At 46.9% G+C, this 25,197-nt stretch overlaps 1 protein-coding gene across 3 annotated transcripts in view; it reads left to right on the top strand.

Moving 5' to 3' along the window:
- The window catches only part of TNFRSF21 (TNF receptor superfamily member 21), a 37,028-nt gene that overhangs the window by 2,324 nt on the left and 9,507 nt on the right, over positions 1 to 25,197 (top strand). For all 3 annotated transcript variants that reach the window (XM_071742104.1, XM_071742105.1, XM_071742106.1), the window contains exons 2-4: positions 4,787 to 5,441; positions 6,802 to 7,320; positions 23,084 to 23,349. In XM_071742104.1, the coding sequence (XP_071598205.1) occupies positions 4,787 to 5,441; positions 6,802 to 7,320; positions 23,084 to 23,349 (1,440 nt within the window). The remainder of the gene's footprint in view (positions 1 to 4,786; positions 5,442 to 6,801; positions 7,321 to 23,083; positions 23,350 to 25,197) is intronic.

Consider the following 25,197-nt stretch of genomic DNA (forward strand, 5'->3'; position numbering starts at 1 on the left):
GTGAGTAACTTGATCCTTTTTACAGTGAATTGGGCAGGAGATGGGTTTCTTCCAGCTGCAAAGTTACCGTAAAACTTTCAAACCAGTTTTATTTGCCTTTCTGGGTTTGTTTTATTATTTTTTCTCCTTAAATGTCGCAAGCGTTTTCCCAGTGCTGGTTGGCGGAGGGTGCAGCTGGCCTTTGGGAAGGGTGGCGGGCTCTGCAGCCTGTCCCCAACCTGTGCCAAGGCATTGCCATGGAGCCCGCTGCCATTTCTACCCAATTTTCCTGGTTTTGCTCAAAAGTAGTTCCCCAGAGTATCAATTTAGCTCTGTCGGTCTCTGCTCTCCTATAGCTCTCTGCTTCTGCTTTTCTCTGCTGGCATCAAATGCCCTGTGTATTGCTGACGTTTCTTTTTTTATTTTAATTTTTTATATATTTTAGATTTATTGCTGTGTCCCTACAGGGCTGGTGGTGAGGTGTTGCTTAATAGCATCTCGATTTGTAACTGTCTCGAGATGTCACCCCATTTCAGGACACAAATGCCTGTTGATCCACCAACTTCCAGCTGGTGCGTTGACTCACTGGACCGTTGAGCAGATTTGGGTCCCCAGTGAGTCATTGTATTCCCAGCCTCATTCCCCACACACGTGCCTGGGAAGCTTGTGGCCTCCTGCAAGCTATTTACTGTGCAAATTGTTCATCGGGTCTTTCCTGCAGCACGCAGTTACTTCAGAGGGTGGTGGAGGCATGGCAAGGATGAGACCACTGAGATGGAATCATCAAGCTGGGTCATGGTCATGCCCACATCAGCTGCAGGGTGCTGCTGGCCCAAGGGTTTGTTTGCAGCTGAGCTCTTGTCTGAGCTGTTTCCTCAGTATGAGGAGGTGAAAATGGGAGCATTCCCCAGCTCGATTTTGCTTTCCTTGTATTGTAAAACTTCCATGTGTTGCAATAGGTGGAGGCAGCTGAGAATTCCCGTTGTCCATGTGGTGCAGGGCTGAGCTTTTTGGGATCCTGGCTGTGCCATCCTGCTTGAGACTTTAGGCCTCAGTGTTGAGACTTCTGCATCAGGCAAGGAGAGCAGCACCAAACCAGCTTCAAAGCAGATCTGTTCTCTAGTGCAGTCCTCTGCTAGTTCCTTCTTTCTGTGTGTGTTGTTACCCTGTACACTTTCTTTGGCATTGCAGTAATGAACTGAAATCCAGTGGCTGAGCAGAGCTTACTTCATTACTCTCTTTTGCTGCTGAATCTGGGGGTGTCAACCTGAAAGGTCTCACTTTGCATCCTGCTGGGCACTCAGGAGGATGCAGGACCAAACCAGCAGTCAGCCCTTTCTGTCTGCCTGGTTTTAGGTAATAATCAGGTGACAAATGTTCTCTGGTATCCCCCCCACTACCTTCCCAGGGACAGATAAAAAGGGCAAAAGAGAAGAGAGACTTGAAGGTTGGGGGAAAAAAACCAAACTAGAATAGGTTTAATGAAGTAGTAATAATAATGGTGAATTATGAACCCCACACTCCTCAGTTGGTAATTACTTCCTGACCAGAAAAAGCCACAACTGAACTTGGCAGCGGATGGGGGTGCCTGAGTCCAGGGTCTCAGTGACTGTCCACAAAAGCTTTGGAGCAGCCAAGCTGGTCCCCCCTCCTGGGGAGGCAGGAGAAGACCTTCTATTTATATATAGAAGACCTATATAATATTTATATTTATGGAAGACCTATGTCCGGGGAAGTGGTGAAGGCGCCATCCCTGTAGGTGTTCAGAAAATGTGTAGGTGTAACACTTCAGGACATGTTTTTGTTGGTGTTGGGTTGATGTTTGGACTTGATGGTCTTAGGTGTTTTGTCCATCTTTAATAATTTGATGACTGAAGGCGACCTGTCTTGCTAACAATGTTCTTCTCTGGGGAGAAAGCAGGATTCAGGAGCAGCATAGGGAGCAATGACAATTGGATGAAGCCCAACCCAGCCACCACACTGGCCAGAGGAGGGCTCTCTAAGGAGCCATTTTATGTTGAACATCACAGGCAGTAGTGCTGGTCCATTTGGGTCACCTGAAGCCCCCTCTCCTCCCCCCAGGCACAGCTGCTCCCTCACTGTCACAGCCCAGCAGCAGCTGGTGGGGTCCTGAGTGCTCTCAGGTCAGTATGGATGTAGGAAATTTTTATCCTGGTCTCCTCACACCAGGACACTATTGAAGATGTCCTCCAGGCCTTGGGTTTCAGAGATCTGAGTGGTGCCAGCCACAAATCTCAAGCAGCTGAATCTTTTTAGGGACCAGAAGTACCAATCCCAATAAACCATGGATGCTTAACTTCCCCTTCCCTCTCTGGGACTCTTGTCCCTAAGCTTTGAAGTGTGTCTGCAGATGAAGATCTGGAGATGTTTAAAAGCACCAGTGCTGCTTTGCTTGAGATAGGTTTTAAAAATAAGAAAAAAAACACAAATAGAACCCAAACCTGATGCTGTTAGGATAGTTAAGGATTTGCTTTAGTTACTTGGGTGAGTGCTGGAAAGATGCTGGAGTTGGGAAGAAAAGAGAGAGCAGGCTGGGACCCATGGTATATGCTTGTGGCAGGGCTGTTCATGGGTTGATGCAGAAGGAGAAATCAGAATCTGGTAGTAGCACTCTGTCCTGCCTCTCCTGAAACCCTTCCTGCTCAGCACCAGCGTGGGGAGGAGGATGAGTATCACAGGTGACCCCCCACACAACCTGGGGTGCCCAGATCCTGCTGCTCCAGGTCTGCTAATTCAGGGCTGCGTCATGGAGATTATGGGCGGCAGGTTTCTTTAGAGCCAGCTAAGCACTTCGTTAAATCATGTCTTAAGGGAGGGGAAAAATAAAATGCATCCTGTAAGCCTTTGCTGCCTGCCAGGGCAGCCCTGTTTTTGGTTTAATTTGACGTGCTGCAATTAGCCTGGCCACTGCAGAATCCTTGTCAATTCCTGCGGGCTTGCCTGCTTCTGCCTGCTCTGTAATTGCTGCTTTGGAAAAGGAAAAAAAAAAAAAAAATTAAAAAAAAAACAACCCCGAAGTGTTTTGTACAAATCCTGAGCTGTAAATTATTTAGCAGGTGAAACAGAAATGTGCTGTGTATTTCCAAGAAGCAAGATACTGCACCAAAAATGACACGGCGTGGCTTGCGGCTCTGCTGTGATGTGCCTTCTGCAGAGTCATGGTGTTGGGAGGCTGCTTTTTTTTTTTTCCCCCCCAACTATGTTCTTGCTGGATAATAGCCCAGAATAGGTAGCAGAGCAAAAGCAAGGGCTTGTGTAACATTGCTGAGTGATTTATATGCTGTTGAAAAGCATAAGGGTCTCTGGTCTTCTTACATTCAATATCAGAAATTCAAGGTAATATTGGTTCATTCCTCCCTCTCCCTTCTAACTCAGCCTGTGGCTGTTTGAAAATGTGTTTAATGCTTTGTATGCTGTGTGAGGGGGTGTCAACCTTTGTTTTGAGATGCTTTTAGGTCTTGCTGTCTTATCTCTGCTGGCATAACTGATGTTAAATCCATGGGACAGACAGAGGTCTTTTGGAATAAGTGAAGGTCCTGCTTGGTAGATGGGGCTTCTCTTGTGGATAGAGCAGCCCCAGTGCAAAGTAATTAAAGGAATAAAGCCTTGGGATTGGAGGTTGGTGGGGATAAACAGATCTGTAGTCATCATCCAGCCAAGCCCAGCTGGATGCAGGTTGGTGTTTGAAAACAGGAGACCTTTTGCTTTTATCTGATGCAATGAGGAACTGAGTTACAGCAGAGCTCCTCAAAGAGCTTAAAAATAGCATTGGGTTTTCTGTCCTGTTGCTAATGCATCTGGTTTAAAGAGGATTCAGATGTGGTTGGAGGCTTGAAGCAGAACATCCCTTGTGGTCTCACCAAACCCTACGCTTATGCAGGATCATAAAAAATCATGGAAAGGGCAGAGGTACTGAGAAATAGTCCTGCAACGTGTGCTAGCCCGGATTATGTCCTGGTTGGCATTACTTAAAAAGGCAACCATCTGAACAAGTGCCGATTCATAAATACAGAGGAGGAAAGTTTTACAGGTCAGAGCTGCCACCTGCATGTGCTTTTTGTCATCTTGGCAAGTGCCTGGCTTGTGCTGGAGCCTTTCAGCCTTGAAATGCAAAGCTGGCCAGAATTCTCCTGGGGTGGCTGGGTCTCACATACTGCTGAAACACAATTTGCAGCATTTTACCACCCTGGCAGGGTTGCAGTGTAAATGATGCTTGGTCTCACTGAGAAGTGTGGTGTCAAGTTTAAGGAGTTATAACCATAGCTGATTATGTACCTGGAAGGCGTACTGCCCTCTGCCCAGGGATTCTCTTCCACCCTGACCTCTCTGAGCTCCTTCTTGTGGATTTAGGGACATCTCCGTGGTCGTGAAGTTCATAGAATCCTAGAATCATAGAATTGGCTGGGTTGGAAGGGACCTCATAGATCATCAAGTCCAACCCTTGATCCGCTACCACTGCAGTTCCCAGCCCATGGCACTGAGTGCCACATCCAGTCTCTTTTTAAATATCTCCAGGGAAGGAGAATCCACCACTTCCCTGGGCAGCCCATTCCAATGTCTGATCACCCTCTCGGTAAAGAAATTCTTTCTAATGTCCAACCTAAACCTCCCCCTGGCACAACTTAAGACCGTGCCCTCTTGTCTTGCTGAGAGTTGCCTGGGAAAAAAGACCAACCCCCACCTGGCTACAGCCTCCAATGCGCGTTGTGATCCTGCAAGGGATCACCGGCGGAGCGGGCTCTGGTCTCGTGCTGTTGTTGACTAACACATCCTGTCTGTCTTCCAGTTGCTCGTGCTCCTTGCCACTGCTAATGGTCAGTCGAAGGTGACCTCCGAGCAGAATGCCATCAGCCTCTCCCCTGGCAAGTACCGCCACCTCGACCGTGCCACCAACAAAGAGCTGATCTGCGACAAATGTCCCGCGGGAACCTACGTGTCCAAACACTGTACGAAGAGTACCTTAAGAGAGTGCAGCCCTTGTCCAGACGGGACTTTTACTAAGCATGAGAACGGCATAGAGCGGTGCCACCCTTGTAGAAAACCCTGTGAACTGCCAATGATTGAGAAAACTCATTGTGCTGCCTTGACTGACCGCGAGTGCACTTGCCTGTCTGGCACGTTTCAGACAAACGATACCTGCGTCCCTTACACCGTGTGCCCGGTCGGCTGGGGCGTCCGCAAGAAAGGAACCGAGACTGAAGACGTCAGGTGCAAGCCGTGCCCTCGTGGTACCTTTTCTGATGTGCCTTCTAGTGTGATGAAGTGCAAACCATACACTGACTGCTTTGGGAAAAACATGGTGGTCATCAAGCCGGGGACGAAGGAGAGCGACAACATCTGCGGTTCTCCGGCGTCGCTTCCGAACACGTCTTTGACTTCGTCGAGCGCTGAAGTGAGTGAAGAACCCTATGAAGTTCCACCAACTGCTCATCTTCCCAAAGGTAACGTCCACCACTGAAGCACAGATTTGATTTTAGTCATGAGGTTGCATTACTGCCTTACTCGAGGCTGGCTTCAGGCTCTTAAAGGGCAGCCTGGTCTAAAGCATGGATGGTTATTTTTGCTTCATAGCCAGAAACCTGCTTCAGGGTGCAGCAGGTTGCCCCCAGTTGTATTACATTTCCCTTAGTTATCACTGGTGGGGGGGACCAGGTTGAATTCCCCATTCTCTCATTTAATTGACAATTTTGGATCATCACAGTCTTGAGGGAGATACTTAAGCCGGGGCTGGTTGCAGTGGTTCTGTAGGACCCCATTTGAGGTGGTGCTTAACAGTCCCTGGGAAGCAGCCTCCTCTCAGTGTCTTGCAATTTTTAATTAAAATGTACCATCCAATTTTGTTGGCCTGAACACCTGAGTTGGTAAATACAGTATCAGGGAAGTGTTGACAGTGTTAGACACCCAGTGCTTCTCCTCTGTTAGGTCTCAAAGCTTGATATGATGTTAGAGTGTGATTGGAAGTTGGCAGAGTGTTTTTTGAACTTTGAAATCAACTGCAGACAATTAGATTAAAGTTAAAACATTTTTTCTGTTTGTATCCTGGTTAGAGTGTTTGTGGTAACCACGTTAGAGGCAAAATCAGGCTACAGGTGGTTCCACCCAGCTTCTAGTTCAACTAGAATGACACAGGATCTTCAAAAGCTGAGTTTCAAAAGTAAGCACTAGTTTTGGCCACAAAAGCCCTTTCTCTTCTCACCAAGCTTCATACAGCTGGCTGAGACCTGAGAGCTGTTGGTTGATAAGAAAATTCAGTAAGAATGGAAAATAACTGTTAGAGGGAAGTTGGGTTGCCTTTTGCTTCAAAAAACTGTTTTATAGGTGATGGGTCCACAAGTGCTTGCAGTGCCGATACAAATATTGGTGCTTCCTTAATAAAAAAATCAGGTAGACAGATACAAACCCTCCAAATTTTCATGTGTTTCTAGCCCAAATACCACATTTCCTAAATTAAGAATGGAACCCATGTTCATAAACCTAAGAAACATCAGGGCATTAGGCTTTCTGAGAAGAACTGCATGTCGGGAAACACGGGTTGACAAGATGCCTTCAATCACTTGTTTTTTAAACAAACTGCCACTATACCTATCCAACAAGGATCAGTTTTATCTTGAACCTTCCTCTGTAACCACATCCATCTCTTCCCGAAGCCAAACCTCAACTTCACCTCTTCCCTTCCTCACGTCCTGGCATTGGGTTTCTGTCTGCTGGCCAAGCAGATGCTCGGGCAGGTTTTACACTGTGACATCGATGCCATATCACATCTCCAGTGCTGTGATGCTGAACTCTCCTCTCCTTTCACAGGTTTGAACTCCTCAGTTACCGATCTTGCCCCCTCTCCTGTGCCACACACACCCAGTGGCACGACAGAGCAGCCCCTGGGCTACTACAGCGAAACCGTGGCCAACGAGACGGACGCCACCAACGAGACAGACGGTGCCAACAGGGCTCCTGCTGGTTCCATTGCTGCTGGCCAGGCCCAGAGCTACCAGCACAAGCAGGCCAACCAAGCACTGGAAAAGCAGCCATCTCTGGAGATGGCAGGAGGTGATAAGTCCAGTGTCCCATACAGGCCCCCCCGGCGGGGATCGCAGAACGTCCACCAACACTTTGACATCAATGAACACTTGCCCTGGATGATTGTCCTCTTCCTCCTGCTGGTCCTGGTGGTTATCGTTGTCTGCAGCGTCAGGAAGAGCTCACGGACTCTGAAGAAGGGACCCAGGCAAGATCCCAGCGCTATTGTAGAAAAAGCTATCATGAAAAAGTCCACCACCCCCACGCAGAACCGTGAGAAGTGGATCTATTACTGCAACGGGCATGGTGAGCAGTGGTGACTGGGGACTGCAAGGGGTACTGTCCTCTCCACCATCCCACGGGGTGCTTTGCAGGGGCCACCTCTCTGTCCTGTGGCCAGTTGATTTTCTGACTTGCTGGGTCTTGGAGCAAGAGCAAAGCCTGTATACTACTGATCCTTAGATACTTCTTCATCCTTGGCTTCTTCCCCTTCCTGTTCCTATGGTGCCTCCCTCCTCCTGAAGAAAGGGTTAATGGAGGGAATGTCACCTGATTGCCCTCTCCTTATTGTCTGGGTGATTCGGGCTTGTGGTTCTTTTTCCCTCACCCTGTCTGTTTCTGGAAGGCTGAGTCATCCCATGCATCTTGGCAGAGCCTCAGTTTCAGGTTCTTAGCCCTAAGTCCCAACTGCTAGCTTGTGTCCCCCACCCTTTGCCCATGCTGGAGCCAGGAAGGCTGTCCTTAAAGGTTGAGTCATGGAGGTGTACATCTCCATGAGGGTCATGAGGTCTTCCTGGAGCCTTTGCTTTGTGGTGTTTTCTGTTCTTATGGTGGATGACTTGCTGTCAGCTTTTTGATGAGACTTTAAAGATGACTCATTGTGGTCATTAAATACAAATGTTTACAAGTTGATAAGAAATTAATGGTGGCATGAACATGAGCACCTAGCAGGTGTGTGGTTCTTCCTCTGCAAAGCTACAGTGGCAATTTTGCCCCCCCCCCTTGTCTGGTGCAGACAGCACTGATGAGTCCTTACTTTGAGTTGATGTTGCTTAACCTTAAACATTCAGAGTTAACCTTTAAAAAAACAAATTTAAGAAGGGTTGGGGGTGGGGGGCAAACAAAGAAAGAATTGAGAGAAGATAGGAAGGTTTAAGAGATAAGTTCTTGATGAAAGCCACTCTTGAATGCTTAAATACTAAGCAAAGAAGGCTTTGAGGAGGATGTCTTGTGTCATGTACTCTCCCTTCCTGCTGATTAACAGACCCACACTTTGTTTGTCTTCATTATTGCATTCATAATACCAGTAAGGTCCTGTTGGAATTAGTTTCATGCCTTCTCTTGTGTTTGTGCTACTTACCAGTTTCCTATTAACTCTTTTGTTCTTGGAGTGTGGTTTGCTGAGCTTTTTTTCAGGTTGTAACAGCTTTTGCCAGTAACCTGTGTGCTCCATTGTCCCTAAAATCTGTGGTACCTGGAACATGTCCTTGAGGCTGTGGTGGCTGATCTGCCATGGGGTTGCAGAACCTCATTAGACATCCTTGTCTGGGGGCATTATAAGAAATATTGTGGCTCTGGACATGGTTCCTTGGCCAAAAGCACCAGATTGTTACTAACTTGCAGTTACTTTTTTTCCATCAGACCTTAGTTACCGGTTGGTTTAATATCTGACTTTTTTTTTCTGCTTTTTTGAAGCATCTCAGAACAGGGGCCAAGTTTGTACAGGGTGGGAAGTGCTTAAGTGCAGACCCCAGACCAAAATGCTTCGAGTAGGTGCAGCTGTAGTTTCTAACCTGGTGTTTCAGCCCCCTGCCCTGCTGCTGGCCCTTCTCCTGGGGTCTGGCTTTGTGGACAGTGATGTGCATGTGCATGTGGTCACCGAGTACAATTCAGGCTGAAGAGGCCATGCAGGTAAGAAAAGGTGATGTGTGATGTGCAGCAAGGCTATGACAGCCCATTTAGTTAAGTTAGCCCACCTCCCAGATCTTGTTGTCCTCTAGGGGACAGAATCATTCATGGGTGCTTCCCAAAATGAGTTGTCCTGGTCTTTGTCATCCTTCAATGGCTGAATTCATCCAGTGCATAAAATTCATAAGATTTTCACTAAGTTTTCCCATTGTCTTGGGAAATAGGCTGGATGTAACAGCAAAAGCTACACTTGGCTGGCAAACTGTTCCAGGATATATCTGACCAAGCTGCTGGGGTCTGGAAGTGATTTGCCCTGAAGTGAGCTGCCCTGTTACTCTGGCCTCCTGACTGGGCTGTTTTGCACAGCCCTTCCCAGTCATTCTTGGAATAGTCACGCTGGTTCCATGTTGGTGTGGGTGGCTTCATGACTTCCTCCTGCCACTGAATGTCCTCAGTTGAACTGTGTGCAGTGAAGGCAGACAAATGAGTGCTAACTGGTTAATGCTTTGCCTTGCTTTTAGTGCAGCTCTGGTGTTGCCCAAATCCCATCTTGTTAGCTGGAAGGACCTTGCTCATTAGTTCTTTGGTGGTGCTGCTCTGTTGTGGCAGATATGGAAATTGTTCTCCACGGTGGTGTATAAATCCCTCCTTGGTTTTGCAGTTGAAATGTCTAGCTCTGAGTCTGTTTGTTTGAAGTAAGAGATGTAGTGCCTTAGAGCACTTTGATTTACTAACTGGCTGTGCAGTGGGGATGTACTGCAGAGCTGCAGCATCACAGCTTAGCTTTCTGCTGCTCCAGCAGTATTTGTACCCAAATCATGCCTCCTCCTGAAGCAGCATTTTAGACAAGGGTGAATATAGCCAGGAACAAACTTCAGGCTGTTGCACAGGAGAAATCTTTCCCCTCCCTTGCTGCCAATGCAGATCTCTGCATGCTTGGCAGCCAGAGCAAAGCCTCCATAAATGTGAAAGCCATGACTGCTCTCCAAGTCTTCAGGTGTCAGCCTGGTTTGTGGTTGCATTAGAGGTGTGAAGGGCAAGCAATTAAGTTTAAATCATCCTTTGGGGTTGGGGGTCAAGATCTGGGGTCTGGTGCTGGTGATCTGCTGACATCCACATGACCTGGGCACACCAGGAAGGAGTTGGGGTGTGTTTATTGCCAGGGCGAAGCCTGTGTACATAGCTGTTGTGCAGAGTCTCCCCCCACTCCTCTGCATTTACCATCTCCTCCCTCCTAATCCTCTCAGTAAACAGCTTTAACCTTTGAAAGGGAAGACGGTGTCTGACGTAGGTGCTGCAGTTTCTGCCCAGAGGAGTTGTTCTTGGCTGCCTTTGACCCAGCACCCCCTGCACCTCCAGGATGCCGGATGGGAGCACATCCAAGGCTTTGCCTGTTTGGAGGGTTTTATTATAAATTTTTATTAAGATTTCTTGATATCCGTCAGTTCTGGGTGAAGCATTGTCAGTGTGGAACTGACACTGGTGAATGCTGGAGCAAAGACATCTCACTGTGCCTGGACTTCTTCCCAAAAGAGGAGGATTTTAGGGTGGAAGCAGTGCTTCCCCTCGCTCAATTCCTCACAGTGCTTGAGATACTTGTGAGATCCTGAGCAGTGGTTGTTGTCTAGGAGCATTTCACTTGTCCTCATCTCCCTGTGAGTTGGTGTCTATGCCCTGTGCTCTCTCTGCTCATAACACATGCCTTAAATAACAGGCTAAAGCTATAAATAGCAGTAGCTTGGCAGGCTGGTTTTAAAACAAGACCTGTGTCCTTAGCATGGAGTTGTTCCAGCCAAGATGGCAAATGCCACTGCTGTCTGTCCCCCTGGCAGGGGCTCTTCTAAAGCCCCCAGCTCTGGTCTGTACAGGATCTTGAAGGTGGAGCAGGATCCACAGGGTAGCTGTGGTTGGAGAAGTTGGACCTCTTGCTGCTTCAGCTGGCTCTTACTTTCTAGCCCAGCAGATGGGAATCCAAAAAGAAAAAGCAGTTTGCCAAATATTTCCAAAGAAGTGATCAGTGTGGTGCCTGAACAACGTGGGTACTGGGCTGATAGTGCTCTGTGGGTTTGACCTTGTGTGACTGCTTTCTTTTATAGAAGATCACGAGCAGCCTACACACAGGAAACACTTTCTTCTAAATAATCCCTTTATTTTAGCAAACACCCATTTCATTTCTTCAGCTGTTTCCAAAGGCAAGGAATTGAGGTTTTAATAAAAATGAAGACTAGAGGTCTGTCTCTTGGACATCTTGGAAATGCCAAATTTGGCATCGGTTTATGCCAAACATAAAGCTGGGCCTGAAATCATCTTGCAGGAATTGCTGGTAGTGTTACCTTTGACTTTCACCCATAGACTAGCAGAAGATGAAAGGTAAGAGACTGTAAAATGTTACATTTTGGGGTAAAACCTTGTCTGTACAAGAAGAAGCTGCCACACATGGTGTGCCAAGAGGAAAGAAGATAATTTGTTGATTCTAGGTTTTGGGGTTTTTTTGAGATGAAAGACTGAGAAAAAAAGATCTTGGCATCACTGGCCTGGCTGAAATGCCACTTCCCTTTGTATTTTTCTTCAAGTCTTGTAATTGCATATTACTGCAGTGGGTGGTGAGTGTGAAGCCAGGAAGCCTTAAGTACTCAGAGAAATAAATTGCTCTGCAAAAGCTGTTTGCAGCCAAGATGGAGCTGAGCTGTGACTGCAGGTACTGGAAATGTCTCAGGGTTGAAATCAGAGTGAGGAGTTCAGGGATAATGGTGAAAAGATGAGGAGTGCTGGGATTTGGGGGTCTTGATTGCTCAGCTGTTGGAATGAGCAATTTTTATCATACTGGGAGCATCTTGGTTGTTGATTTATAATAGACCTTGGCTTCCAGCTCAGTTGGTTGAAGACAGCTTTACTAGCCTTTACTAGGGGTAAATTCTTCCTGAGCACACTAGTGGCTTTCTGCAATGGAGTGGCTACATCAGTCAACAAGGGAAAATCAGTGGATGTGATCTGTCTGGACTTCTGCAAGGCCTTTGACATGATCCCCACGATATCCTACCCACCAAGTTGGAGAGGTATGGATTTGATGGGCAGACTGTTCAGTGGAAAAGGGATTGGCTGAATGGTCACATCTACAGGGCAGTGGTTGACAACTCAAAGTCCAAATGGAGACCAGTGACAAGTGGTGTCCCTCAGGGGTCCATACTGGGACCTTACTGTTTATTATTTTTATCAACGATATAGACAGTGGGCTCAAGTGCACCATCAGCAAGTTTGTAGATGGCACCAAGCTGAGTGGTGCTGTTGGTAAGCCAGAGGGGTGGGATGTCATCCAGAAGGACATGGACAAACTGGAGAGGTGGGCCCAGGTGGGCTTCATGAAGTTCAACAAGACCAAGTGCAGGGTTGTGCACCTGGGTCAGAACAATCTGCACCATCAGTACAGGTTTCGGGATGAGGTTTTAGAAAGCAGCCCAGCAGAAAAGGACGTGGGGGTGCTGGTGGATGAAAAGCTGGACATGAGCCAACAGTGCCTGCTTGCAGCCCAGAAGGCCAATTGCATCCTGGGCTTCATCAAAAGGAGTGTGGACAGCAGATTGAGAGAGGTGATTCTGCCACTTTGCTCTGGTGAGACCTCACCTGGAGTATTGCATCCAGCTCTGGAGTCCTCAGCACAGGAAGGATGTGGGTTTGATGGAGTGGAAATAGAGGAAGGCTACAAAAATGATCAGAGGGCTGGAACACCTCTCCTATGAAGACAGGTTGAGGGAGCTGGGGTTGTTCAGCCTGGAGAAAAGAAGGCTCAGGGGAGACCTAATTGGGACCTTCCAGTGTCTGAAGGGGACCTGCAGGAAGGCTGGAGACTGTTTGCAAGGGCTTGTAGTGATAGGACAAGAAGCAATGTTTTTAAATTAGAGAAGAGTAGATTTAGACTGGGTGTTAGATAAAAGTTCTTTACCATGAGGGTAGTGGAAAAGTGGAAGAGATTGCCCAGGGAGGTAGTTGAGGCCTCATGGCTGGAGATATTCAAGCTTGATGAGGCTCTGAGCAACCTGATCTAGTTGAGGGTGTCCCTGCTTACTGCAGTGGGATTGGACTAGATGACCTTTAGAGGTCCCTTCCAACCCAAATCATGCTATGGTTCATGCTGTAGGAGCAGGTCATGGCTTGAGCTTGGTCTATTCCCAGGGGATTTGGTGAGGGTGTTGAAGTGAGACCAGAGCCTTGCTGGAAATCCCTGTGCCATGGAGAGCCTGACCCTGTGCTGAGGCATCACCACGTGAATATAACCAGTGGGTGTGCTGGCTGTGTGCATCTTGGGTCATTGTTAAAAGATGCTTATTAGAGTAAAATTTCTTGAGTCGTTTTTGTTTATTTCTTTTTTTAAAGAGAAAGCACTTGTAGGTCTACAGAGTCAGTCCAGGTGCTATTGAAGGATGTCTCCTTAATGTTTGTGCAGGTCAATGAAATGAAAGCCATGTAATGGTTTTGTTTTGTAGCAGTAGATTTCCCTTAGATCAGCTTCTGAACAGGTCACAGTTTGGTGGCAGGAGCCTCGTGCTGGGAGACAGGGTGAAGATACAGGAGCTGCTGTGGAAAGGTTCCATGGGGACTGTGTTGTCCTGCATATCTACAGAGCATGGAGAGAAATTATGGGGTTAAAAGCTTCACCAGCCTCAAACTGTGATGGCCTCAAGGTTTTCTGTCTAGCCCATAGGCAGGGCAGAGGTGGCCAGCAGCATCTTGTGAGAGCAGGTGTGCCCATCCTTGCTGACATGATTTGGTAATTGCAGCTGGGTCTGGAGAAGAGCAGCCCTGGGCTTGTGCACAAGTCCTAATCTGACTCTGGCAGGCAGAGTATGAGATGAGGGATTAGTGTCTGTCTGCTTGCCAAAACAGAGAAGAAGGTATTGTTATTTTGTGTATTTTTTTTTTTTAAGCAATCTCTCTTCTGGCATCTGTAGGTTAACTGTGCACAGATAACTGCTGGTCCTCCAGTGCCAGCCTGTCCACCTCTGCAAAGGAAGACCCAGGCAAAAAGGGAGCTTGTTAAATTGGAAGGGGCAGATACATACTGGGTACTACAAGAAATATTGCTGCTGTTGTACTGCTGAGCCTTGCAACAGGGATGCTCCCTCACTGGGGCTTGTTTGGCTCTGTGGGAGCTCAGTGTTTCATGATGCTCCTGCTCCTGCACCCCTGTGATGTTCCACTTTGGGGTGGGATGAAGCAGCCCTTCATCTGCTGTGTGAGATCTGGGGTGACATCTGATGAGTTTGAAACACCTCTGGAGATCCTGCAGCAGCATTCTTTCCAGTACCTAAAGTGGGTCTACAAGAAATCTGGAGAGGGAGTTTCCACAAGGGTATGTAGTGATAGGAGGAGGAGGAGGAATGGGTTTAAGCTGGAAGAGGATCTAAAGGATCCCTTTAGATATTAGGAAGAAATTCTTCCCTGTGAGGGTGGTGAGATGTTGGCAGAGGTTGCCCAGGGAAACTTTGGGAGCCCCTCCCTGGGAGTGTTCAAAGCCAGGATGGATGGGGCTTTTTGAGGAACTTGGTCCTGTGAAAGATGTCCCTGCCTGTGGCAGGGGGATTGGGAGTAGATGATCTTTAAGGTCCTTTCCAACCCACACTGTTCTATGATCTTCCTCAAACTGCTCCATTTAGAACTTATCTCAGGTTTGCCTCAAACTCATCCCTCACCTTTTGGGAAGTTGTGTGTTTCCCAGAGGGCTTATGCAGGAGCTCACCAAGGCTTTGTGGTGAAAGGCAGCCTTGGAAAATGCAAATAAGGGAGTCTGCTGCTCTGCTTGGAGAGAAGGAAACCTAATCATGTGTAGGTTTATCTTATCTTGCTCCTGAGCCTTATTGCATTAGCAGGCCTGAACACTGGTGCTTGATCACTTCACATTAGAAATGATTTGCTGTACAAGCCATCTGTGGGGAAGCTGGTATGTTTGCTCCCAAACCTGCTTGAAAAAAAAAGAAAAGAGAAGAAAAAAACAACCACCCCATGGTCTAAATTCCTAGGTGGCCCCTGGCTTAATTTAATTAAGGATGGGGATTTGTGCCTCCCCATTAAGGTGTAGGGCCGAGTGTCATAGGCAGGGCAGCTCTGTGGGAGCAGGATTTTGTTGTAGAAAAACATACTAAGCTTCTGGTTTTGTTTGGGTTTTGGTTTTTTTCTTTTTTTCCTTTTTCATCATTTTTGGTTGTTGTTTTTGTTTGGTTTTGTCAAAAACCTGGCACTGTCTTTTTTGTGTGCCGGGAGGGCTGTGATTTCTCACATCAGTAAGGCACTCACACATAACTCCTTGAATTACAAGGTGGATTTTTTTTTTTTTTTTTTTTTTTTTCCCCTCTCTCGCCAAGGCTTCATCTGGGGAAAAAATAAATGCGGGAGGTAAATTTAATCCTTGGGTTGGCATCTGTGGGTGTCTGGATATTTATATGGCTCTGCTTGCTCAGGGTTACCAGCTGTCCTGGAGGGTTATAATGAAGATTAACTCCACAAAAGCCATTTAAAATTTAATAATTACATAAAGTGCTTATACTGGCCTTTCCCTTGTAAACCAAAGAGCAAGCCCAGTCTGCAGATCCCCAAGGCCAGAGCATCCCATGGTGGTGGGGAGGAGCTCGTGTGGGTCTCAGCAGAGTTGGACCAAAGATTTTTTTACAGAGGTGACTTCCTCCTGCTCTGGTGGGAGGGCAGATCTTGTCTTGTGCTGGCCCTTAAGTTCCTGGGTCCCAAACATGTTTGTAATAAGTGCACTGATCACAGACCTTCCTCGACTGCCTGGTTTGCTTGAGTTATTTTCCATGGAACATGTGGGAAGTGTTTGTCCGGAGTCGGTTTCCTGCCCTGCAAGACTTTTGTATTTTTTTCTTTCTAAAAACAACAAACACCACCATTTAGTGGTTTGTTGCCCAAACAGCACTTGCTGAGGATATGAATCACTGGCTTCTGGGAGGATCTGGTACCAGCACTGTCCTCCATGGAAAAACTATCAAATGGCTATAAAATCTTCATAAGTGTGTCCTTTCCTTCTGTCTGGGCAAAGGCAGAATCAAAGGTTAGAATCATGGAAAGGTTCAAATTGAAAGGGACCTTAAAGGGACACATTCCACTGGGCTCCAAGCCCCATCTTTTGCCCCTATGCTCAGCACTGGTGAGGCCACACCTCGAGTACTGTGTCCAGTTCTGGGCCCCTCAGTTCAGGAAGGACATCGAGGTCCTGGAGCAGGTCCAAAGGAGGCAACTGGGCTGGTGAAAGGACTCGAGCACAGATCCTATGAAGAGAGGCTGAGGGAGCTGGGGGTGTTCAGCCTGAAGAAGAGGAGGCTCAGGGGAGACCTCATCACTCTCTACAACTCCCTCAAAGGAGGTTGGAGCCAAGTCGGGGTTGGTCTCTTTTCCCAGACGACTTTCAACAAGACAAGAGGGCATGGTCTTAAGTTGTGCCAGGGGAAGTTTAGGTTAGATATTAGAAAGAATTTCGTTACAGAGAGGGTGATCAAGCATTGGAATGGGCTGCCCAGGGAAGTGGTGGACTCTCCGTCCCTGGGGATATTTAAAAAGAGGCCGAATGTGGCACTCAGTGCCATGGTCTAGCAACCGCGGCGGTGGGTCAAGGGTTGGACTTGATGATCTCTGAGGTCCCTTCCAACCCAGCCAATTCTATGATTCTATGATTCTATGATCTAACCTGCCTTGAACACTTCCAGGGATGAGGCAGCCACAACTTCACTGGGAAATCTGCATGTCTCACCACCGTTATTGTAAAAACAAACAAACAAAAAAAATTCCTTGAATCCAATCTAAATCTTCCCTCTTTTCAGTTTAAAACTGTTGCCCTTTCACTAGACACTCTGGTAAAATGTCTCTCTGTCTTTCTTTTAAGTTCCATTATATACTGACAAGTATCTCGAAGGTCTTCCCAGAGCCTTCTCCAGACTGAACCATCCCAGCTCTGTGTCTGTCTCCACAGGAGAGCTGCTCCAGCCCCTCCTCTGGACTCACTAAAAGCTCCATGTCCATCCTGGGTTGGGGTCTCCAGATCTGGACACAGTTGGGGTCAAAAAAGAGCAGAGCAGAGGGGGACAGTCAGCTCCCCTGACCTGCTGGCCATGATGCTTTTGAAGCAGCCTGGGATATGGTTGGTTTCTGGGCTGCAAGCTCGTGTCCAGCTTTTCATCCATCAGTACCCCCAACTCTTTCTTGGGTTCCTCTGACCCAAATGCAGGACCTTGCATATCTTCCAAACCTAATTTAGTACCTGAAATGTGTTTGAAGGGGGTAAGGAATAGAGTTTTCAACAACCCTCCCCTTTTCAGAAGAGGTGGGTGAAATTTTTGCATTTTGGAAAGGTAGTTGCATTGAAGATTTGGGATTTTCCTGGTTTGTCTGAGCTGTGTTGTCAGCTGGAGATAGGATGTGCTGCAGGCTGGCTGCCTTGGACATGCAGGCTCTTGGTGTGTGCTCAGGCGTAAAAAGAGGCAGTTTTGCTGTGCTTCATGTGAGTTGGGAGGATATTTGGAGGAAGCAGGGGGGCTGGACTCAGGAACAGAGCTGGGTTTGCAGTGATTCAAAGCTTTTATTTGAATATAGGTAAGGATTGGCCTTCATTACCTTGGGTCTGCTGTCTGACTTGTGTGTGCCTTTGAGCTATGCTCTCTGCCCATGTTGCTTCATCCTCAAGGTCTGGGCAAGGACTGAAATCCAGCCAGCATGTCTTGGTCAAGATTTGTCACAAGATTTGTCACCAAGATCTGCATGTGATGTACAGATTAATATTGTCTAACTCTGGGATACTCATGTCAGTAGGTAGGTGGTGGAAGCTCCAGGAGGTCTTTTCCCCTAGGTCTCATGGGTGGATTGGTAGGATCTGCCTCTGGTGAGTAGAGTCTTCTGAAATCCAACCTTTCTGAAAATGCATGGGGCTGGCTCTGGAGCCCTGGATATAGGAGCTGATCATAAGATGAGACTCCATGAACCACAGGTCCTAGAGCATCTCCTGAGCTTTACTTCCCAGATGTAGAAGATTTGAACAAATATTGTGTTATTCCTTTTCTCTGTGCTGTGTCCCTTCATTATTGGTGGGATAGGAAGACACATGGCTTGGGAGGCTCTGTAGACTTGAGCACCTTAAAGGTGGCAGCTTCCCAACAAGCACTCTTCTGGAAGTACAAACTGCAGTTTGTCTTGAGACCTGAAAATGAAACCAGTGATGGGGTTTTATTTGTGAGAGGGTGGAGAGAAGAGGAAGGAACTGAAGCTCCTCTGTGGCTAGGCTGTGGCTAGGCTATACCATATCTGCTGCCAGGTGCTTGGGTGTAGCCTTCTTTTGGGGTAGCTCTTCCACTCCTCTTGGGTTTGCTCGAAGTTGTTAAAAAGGTACAGCAGAGAAATGGATTATTGCAGGTATTGTACTGCCAGTCACAGCCCTGCCCCACTCTTGCCCTCCTTGAGGCCAAATGATCCCTTGGTTCGTGTCCAACCTGTAAAGAGCAGGGCTATGGAACAGGAGTGAGAGTCCAGAACAAGCTCAAGGGACTCATTAAAACTCTTTAAGTCTCATGTGCTTGTGTGGGGACCACCTTGGTGACCTTCCTGAATGGAAGGAGTGACAGCTCTGTCAGTGTGTACTGTGTGCTGCAGTGAGGTGAGAGACATCAGAAGGAGCTGGAAATGGGTGGGAAAAATCTTGAACCAGATTCAGAATAAGCAAATGGAAGTCACTCAAATAAACTGAAGTGGTGTTAATGGAGGAGGTTGGGAGTGGAGGTGGGCTGTGTGCTAGGAGATGAGAGCTGCTGTGGATCTGCCCTGCTTCTCCCTTCAGCTCAGCATCTTTGTAGATGAGCTGGATGTGTATTCAACAGTGGCATTTGCTGGTGCTGCTCTGCAGGCATCAGATCCATCTCTGGAATGTCTCAATTTGTCCCAGTTTTCTCTGGATCTAGACATGCCTGGTTACACCTGTGTGTACATCCACCCTTGGGCTTCTCAATTGCCTGTGCACAACATGTCCTGGAGTTCTTCATTGCTCCAAGGTTATCACCACCTTAAAATATTAGGTGGTTACATGGAGTAGCCCATCACAAAATTTAGGGAATTGCAGTGTTTAGGGAATGATGATTGAAATGCCACCTATCCAAGTACCCAAGACACATACAGAAGTCCTGAATCCTTCAGATGCTGTTGTTGCCTTGTCTGAGGCAAGCAAGGCTGTGTGATAAATGGTGATGATGGAGAGGGTGGTGGTGTCTTCTGCTTTGGCTGCAGGGAGGTGGCAGCTCTGCCAGGCTTTTCCTGTGTTAAAAGAGGAGGAGGACTCATGGTGTACTTTATCATGTTTGCAAGCTCACAGCAGCTTCACCCCAACCTGGCTGTGGCCATCCTCATGTGGGAAGTGTGAAACGAGTGGGTTAAAGCACTGTCCCCCTGAGCTCAGCCATTTCACTGGGGATTGCTGGGATCTGGAGGGCTTTGAGCATCACCTCCAGGCCCAGTGTGCAGATGAGCTTGGTGGGAGAAGATCCATGTGGAGAGGGAGGACCCAGAACCTCAGGTGGAGCTGGGGGTTTTTGCTCCATGCACCCTGGTGGGCACCTTTCCATCCCAGCAGGACACTCCAGCACTATCAGTGCTCTGCAGAGTAATTTGGAGGGAAGCATTCTGGAAATAAGGAAAGAGTAGGACTGTAAGCTTATTATAAACATTAACATTTTATTTTAGTTCCTGAACAAGTGAATTAAGTAACTGTGGATGGCTCGAGCAGTAATACTTGGCAGTGTTCAGCTGGAACTCATCTTGTAATGGTTTTAATCTTATTTTTCAAGAACAGAAGGAGCAGTGGTTTCCTAACTGACTGCAGCCAAAGCTGTGCACACGTCTGTGTCTCTTCCACATCTCTCTGGGGTTTTGTTTGCACAATATTTTAGTGGATGTTGCGAACATATGGGGCTTAAATACATTTAATAGTTGCAAGAAAATGTGTTTAAGGTTCTTCGAGTATTAAGGTAGACGTTTCCAGTTCGGTTTAATGGGACATTTTTTCTCCAAAGATTATTACAAGCCATTAAGTCCTCTGCTGCCTGGTGTGTTCTCGTGCCTTGGGATATTATTGCCAAGGGACATAAACATGTTTATGGGGCCACTTTATGGGATGGTGAGATTAAATACACTAAACTTGAAAATGTCAGTTGGAGCACGAGCGTTTTGTCATAAATCTTGTGCAAGGACATTGGGATGTAAATGTCACACCACTGCATAAGGCTGGTGAAAATCAAGCTGTGACCAGCTGAAAGCTTTTCTCACCAGTACAGCAGCTGTAATTGCTGGAATTTGTCAGCATTAAATACAAAGATGGGAGCAGGTAATGTATGGGGTTTTCCTTTCCAGGGAGGACTTTGCCAGGGTCATAAACCAGCAGGTTATATTTTTATTACATTATATAAAAGAGCAAATTATATTTGTCTGTGTGGGAGTGAGTGTGGGCAAAGCTCCCACCAGGTGTAACTCTTTAACTCATCACAGGGCAGCACTCTTGGGAGCACCCAGTTCTGTTCATTTTGTATAGAAAATGGGCAGCACTTTACTTTTTACATATATATATATATATGTGTAAAAACAGGCAGCATTATCTTTATATATCATTCAATCCAGGGGGAAAAAATGCCCCTGAATACAAGGCTAGAAGAAGCTTTGTGAGGCTGACTTATGCTCTGAGATGTATCTTTACAGATGTAAAATGGGCAGCACCAGACCTGCTTGTCCCTCTCTGCATTTCTGCTGTTCCTTGGTGCACAAGCCTTGCAAAGCTTTTCCTTCCCTCAAAGTCAGGGATTTTAATTTTTTTTCTTCTAATGAGTGATAAAATTAAGCATTGGCTGCATAAACCTAGTGTTCTGCTGGTTTTATGCCAGAATTAGTTGAATTTGCTGATTTAAAGGATGTGACTCCAAACCAGAATCATCTTCTGGGCTTCTTAGCAACATGGGTGAGTGATGTCCAAAGGTTCAGCACTTGGTGACAGCATGGCCTGGGCTGTGTGTCCTTCCTGTGTAGGACTGACAGCCAGCCTGGATGGGTAGAGGCATTGAGGGAGAGGAATTTGTGTTTGCAAAACGAGAGAAGTTAAAAAGACCAGAAAAATTCCTGCGACCATGTTGAAATCTGATGAGCAATAACATATAATTATGTGCCTGAGATAATGAGCCCCATCATAAATTTCAGCAGTATTTTTGCAGTCTTTTCTTGTCCCTTATTGCAGGGAAACATATCTTTGTCTTAAGCTTATTTTAAATAACAAAGAAGACTTTTTTCCCATTCACTCTTCCTCTCTCCTGTACTTTTCCACAGTTAAAATCAAGCACTGGGGTTTGGTTTGGTTTTTGGGGGCTGCATCCCCTGGGTTGGTAGGGGATCCATATATCACCATGTGAGGCAGTATGTGCCCATTGCTGTAAATCAGCTGGGGAGGGATGTTTGGTGACAGTGGGAGGAGGACAGGGAGGTGTAAAGCATGGCATGTACTGGGGTGTTACTGCTGTAGTCCAGCACCAGCTGTGGATGCTCTGAGCTCTGTGAGGTCATGGCTACGTTATCTAGCTCAGAAGTAAAAACTGATGACTATACATAGCAGCTTGGTAAGCTTGCTTAAGTAGTGAGGAGGGCTTGAGTCAGAAATATCTATACGAGGCTTTGCAGTGTTTATTTTTTTTCATGTGTGTATATATAATTTGTATACATGCACATATATAACATACCTTTATCACAGAGATGAGTGAAGTATGTATATATACACATACATATATAAAAATATCTATACCTGGCTGTAAAGATATTTAATATGTGTGTGTATATGTAGGTATATGTACACAGAGACACATAAAATATCTATATCGTATATACATTTTTATATATATCATAAATCTGTGTGTCTATACACATACATTTATGAAAAAGTATATATATATATCAGGCTGTTTGATTGCATATAAATAAGAATATATAATGCCAATACTCTATAGCAGGCTGTAGAGTTCATATATATATATATATGTATACACATATATATGGCTGTATAGTTCTAAAATATATATGTAAGTATGTAGCTGGCTGTATCAGGACTGTGACCTGAAGGTGCAGTTGGGAGGTTTGGTCTAAACTGCATTAGAAATGTTTTTTATGGATTTTATGCCAGCAGTGAATAACCTGGGCATGCCATTCCTCCAGAAGCAAGGGGTTTTGCTGAGGAAGTTGTGGTGGCTGCAGAGGGAAGGAGGAACCATCCCTGTAGTGCTGGGGGTGTGCTGGTTTGCCAGCAACCCTGAGGTATGGTGATGTCTCTGGAAAGATTTTCTCTTTGCAGCTCACCTACGTTGTGGTGGTTAGAAACAAAGTGCTGCTTAGTTTGATTAACCAGGGTTAATTAGCTCTTATGGCTTTACTTGAAGGGTTAACTCATGACCTCTGAGTAGCTGCAAGGACAAGTGTGCTGTTTGCGTTGCTGCCAAAGCTAAACAGAGGGAACCCTCACAGTCTTGAACTGAGAAGGCTGATCTGGGAGAGGTTCTGTCTTTTTATCCCATAGCAGATTTTCCATTCACCCAACACTCCCCTGGTGCAAGGTCTCCTGTCCTGTAACTGAGTCATCCCACCAGCCTGCATGGGAAAGGGCTCTACATGAGACTGTAGCTGATCTGTCATGGAAATGTTCATCTTTAGAAAGATGCTTTGCTGACTCACCTCCTAATCCAGCTCCTCTTTATAGTGGTGGCTGTGATGCAGACATATGGGTGAGCGTGTTGCCATCTCCCCTGCTTCTGCAGCCACGTGGTGGCTCAGAACCAGGGCTTTCCCTGTGCCAAAGAGCACGGGAAGTTTTGTGATTAAATTAACATGGTTAATCTCAGAGTGCATGGGCATCTGTGGGTCTGCCACCCCTTATTTACACAGCACATGTTCAGCTCGTGACAGGTCCTGCTTACCCACAGAGCTCCCTGCAGCCTGGACTCCCAAAAGGTCTTCAGTGGTAATAATAAAACCTCCAAAGAAAAGCGTAAAACCCACAGTTATTCGGGACTGGGAAAAGCTTTGTCAAAGCTTAGCTCTTCAAACCTGGGAGGCTGCAAACGCCCTCCCTTCACCCGTAGCCCTTCTGCTCCCACAGGCATCGACATCTTGAAGCTGGTGGCAGCCCAGTTGGGGAGCCAGTGGAAGGACATCTACCAGTTCCTCTGCAACGCCAGCGAGCGGGAGGTCGCGGCTTTCTCCAACGGTTATGCGGCCGACCACGAGCGCGCCTACGCCGCCTTGCAGCACTGGACCATCCGTGGGCCCGAGGCCAGCCTGGCCCAGCTCATCAGTGCCCTCCGTCAGCACCGTCGCAACGACGTGGTGGAGAAGATCCGAGGCCTGATGGAGGACAACACCCCGGTAAGGAGGGGTCGGGATTTTGCGTGCCCGTCTGCCCCGGCGTGCGTCTCGTCCGCTGCGGGACACAGATGAGGCCTGGAGGTTATCTGATAGCTAAGGGGATGGACTCTGTTCAGCCCCTGGACCTCAGGGGTTTATATTTGAGATGTATATTTTGAGCAAAGCTTTGCCAAAGTTGGCTCAAAACCTTGTCCAGGTTTTGATGAGTCCCGTGTGTTGTGGTTTGCGTTGTGAGTCTGGAGCTTGGCACTTCTGAGCCCTTGCACTGAGGAGGCAGAGGAAAATCGTCCCCCTTTTCAGCTTGTCCTTAAATGCTGTTACTAAATCCCAGGATTTTGTGAGAATGTCAAAGTATCCTTGAGCACTAAATGTTGTAGAGCAGCAAGTTACTTCTTCCAGTGTGGTGATGGTAGCAATGGGGTTCCACACGTGGTCTCCTCCAGAGTTGTTACCTCTCTGTGGCAGCTCTGGCCTTATAACAAGCTGTCCTGGTTTTTGGGAGACTAAAATTGCTGCAGAATATCCTACAGCAGAGTTTCAACTGGGTTTAAGTCAGAAAGTGTCTTGGTGATTTTTGCCACCAAGGCTTGTTTTGGCCACCTCTGCCTTCCTTGTCAGTATGATTTTGGTTTTTTGGCTCTGAGAATTTGCTAGTCTTCTGGAAATGTTTATAAAGATCATGTCCTCCTAGTAACTGATTTTACTTTAAATACTACAGCAAAGATCTGGGCTGGGACATCAGATAAAACATGGGGCTTGTTCATCAGCACAACACCCAATTACCAGACGTGTTGTGGGGTGCTTGGGGCTCCTGAGCGTTGTGCTGTTTCAGCCAAAGCTATCAGGCTATATATATCAAAGCTATATAGCACAGAGACATGGGGGGAAGCTTCAGGATCAGAGCTTATTAGGTGATCCATCATGATGATGTACTCCTGATGACAAATTAAACACAAACTGTTTCCTTACATGTGCCTGCAACTCTGAAAATGAACCAGTCAAATGCCCTGGAGAATGGACAAACCCAAATCTCATGGATACTTGTAGGCAAGGCTTCTTTTGGGCTTGGTGACCAGCTTTCCTAGAGGACAATTCTCTGTTTTTTGAAGCACTATGCTGTGTTCCCTGCTGTCAGCACCTTGAGCCTAGTGATCCCCTGTGGTTTTCACTTTCTTTCCTTAGAAATTAGTAAAATTGGTTTGCTAATCTTTTCAGGTAACTCATGTAGGTCCACATGAGAAGCAGGGCTTGTTTCAGCAAAGGAGATGTTCTTAAAAATTCACCTGACCTGGTGCACCCCCCTCTTCCATTCATCCCATCAGGCTTTTTTGAATGAGCATCCCTCATGACCAGCTTTAGGTGCTGCCCATTCCTGTGTGGTCCCTCCACCCCAAAGGTTCACAGGCAGTCACTCAAATGGCACATGGGATGTTGAACCTCAAAAGCACCCTGGGATGCAGATTCAGCACTACTATTACCTGCTGTAACCTGTTTACCTCCTTGCCCTGGGTTGGCTCTTTTCACTGTGGATGTGGGAAGTGGTGGAGCGGCCCTGGAAGGGATGCAGAAAGCTGTGGGAAGCAGCTTGTGCAAGGGAAAATGAATCCCTGGAGCCTTGTGCCAGTGACTGAGCCGTGTTGGGGAGGTCCATGGCATGAGCAGTGGGGAAGCCAAGTGCTCAATGCTAGGGGCAGGCATTGAGGTTGTTTTGTTTGGGGTTCTTTTAATCTGTGCTGGTTGGAAAGCCTTTAATTAGAGCTAATCCAGGTTTGGTGCTCAGTGGTCTGCCTGTCCAAACACAGACAAATTCAGGCAGTTTTTCTCTGTATGAAACCAATTTCATAGAAC

The sequence above is a fragment of the Heliangelus exortis genome, chromosome 3 (assembly GCF_036169615.1).
Source record: "Heliangelus exortis chromosome 3, bHelExo1.hap1, whole genome shotgun sequence".
In the NCBI taxonomy this organism is placed as follows: Eukaryota; Metazoa; Chordata; class Aves; order Apodiformes; family Trochilidae; genus Heliangelus; species Heliangelus exortis.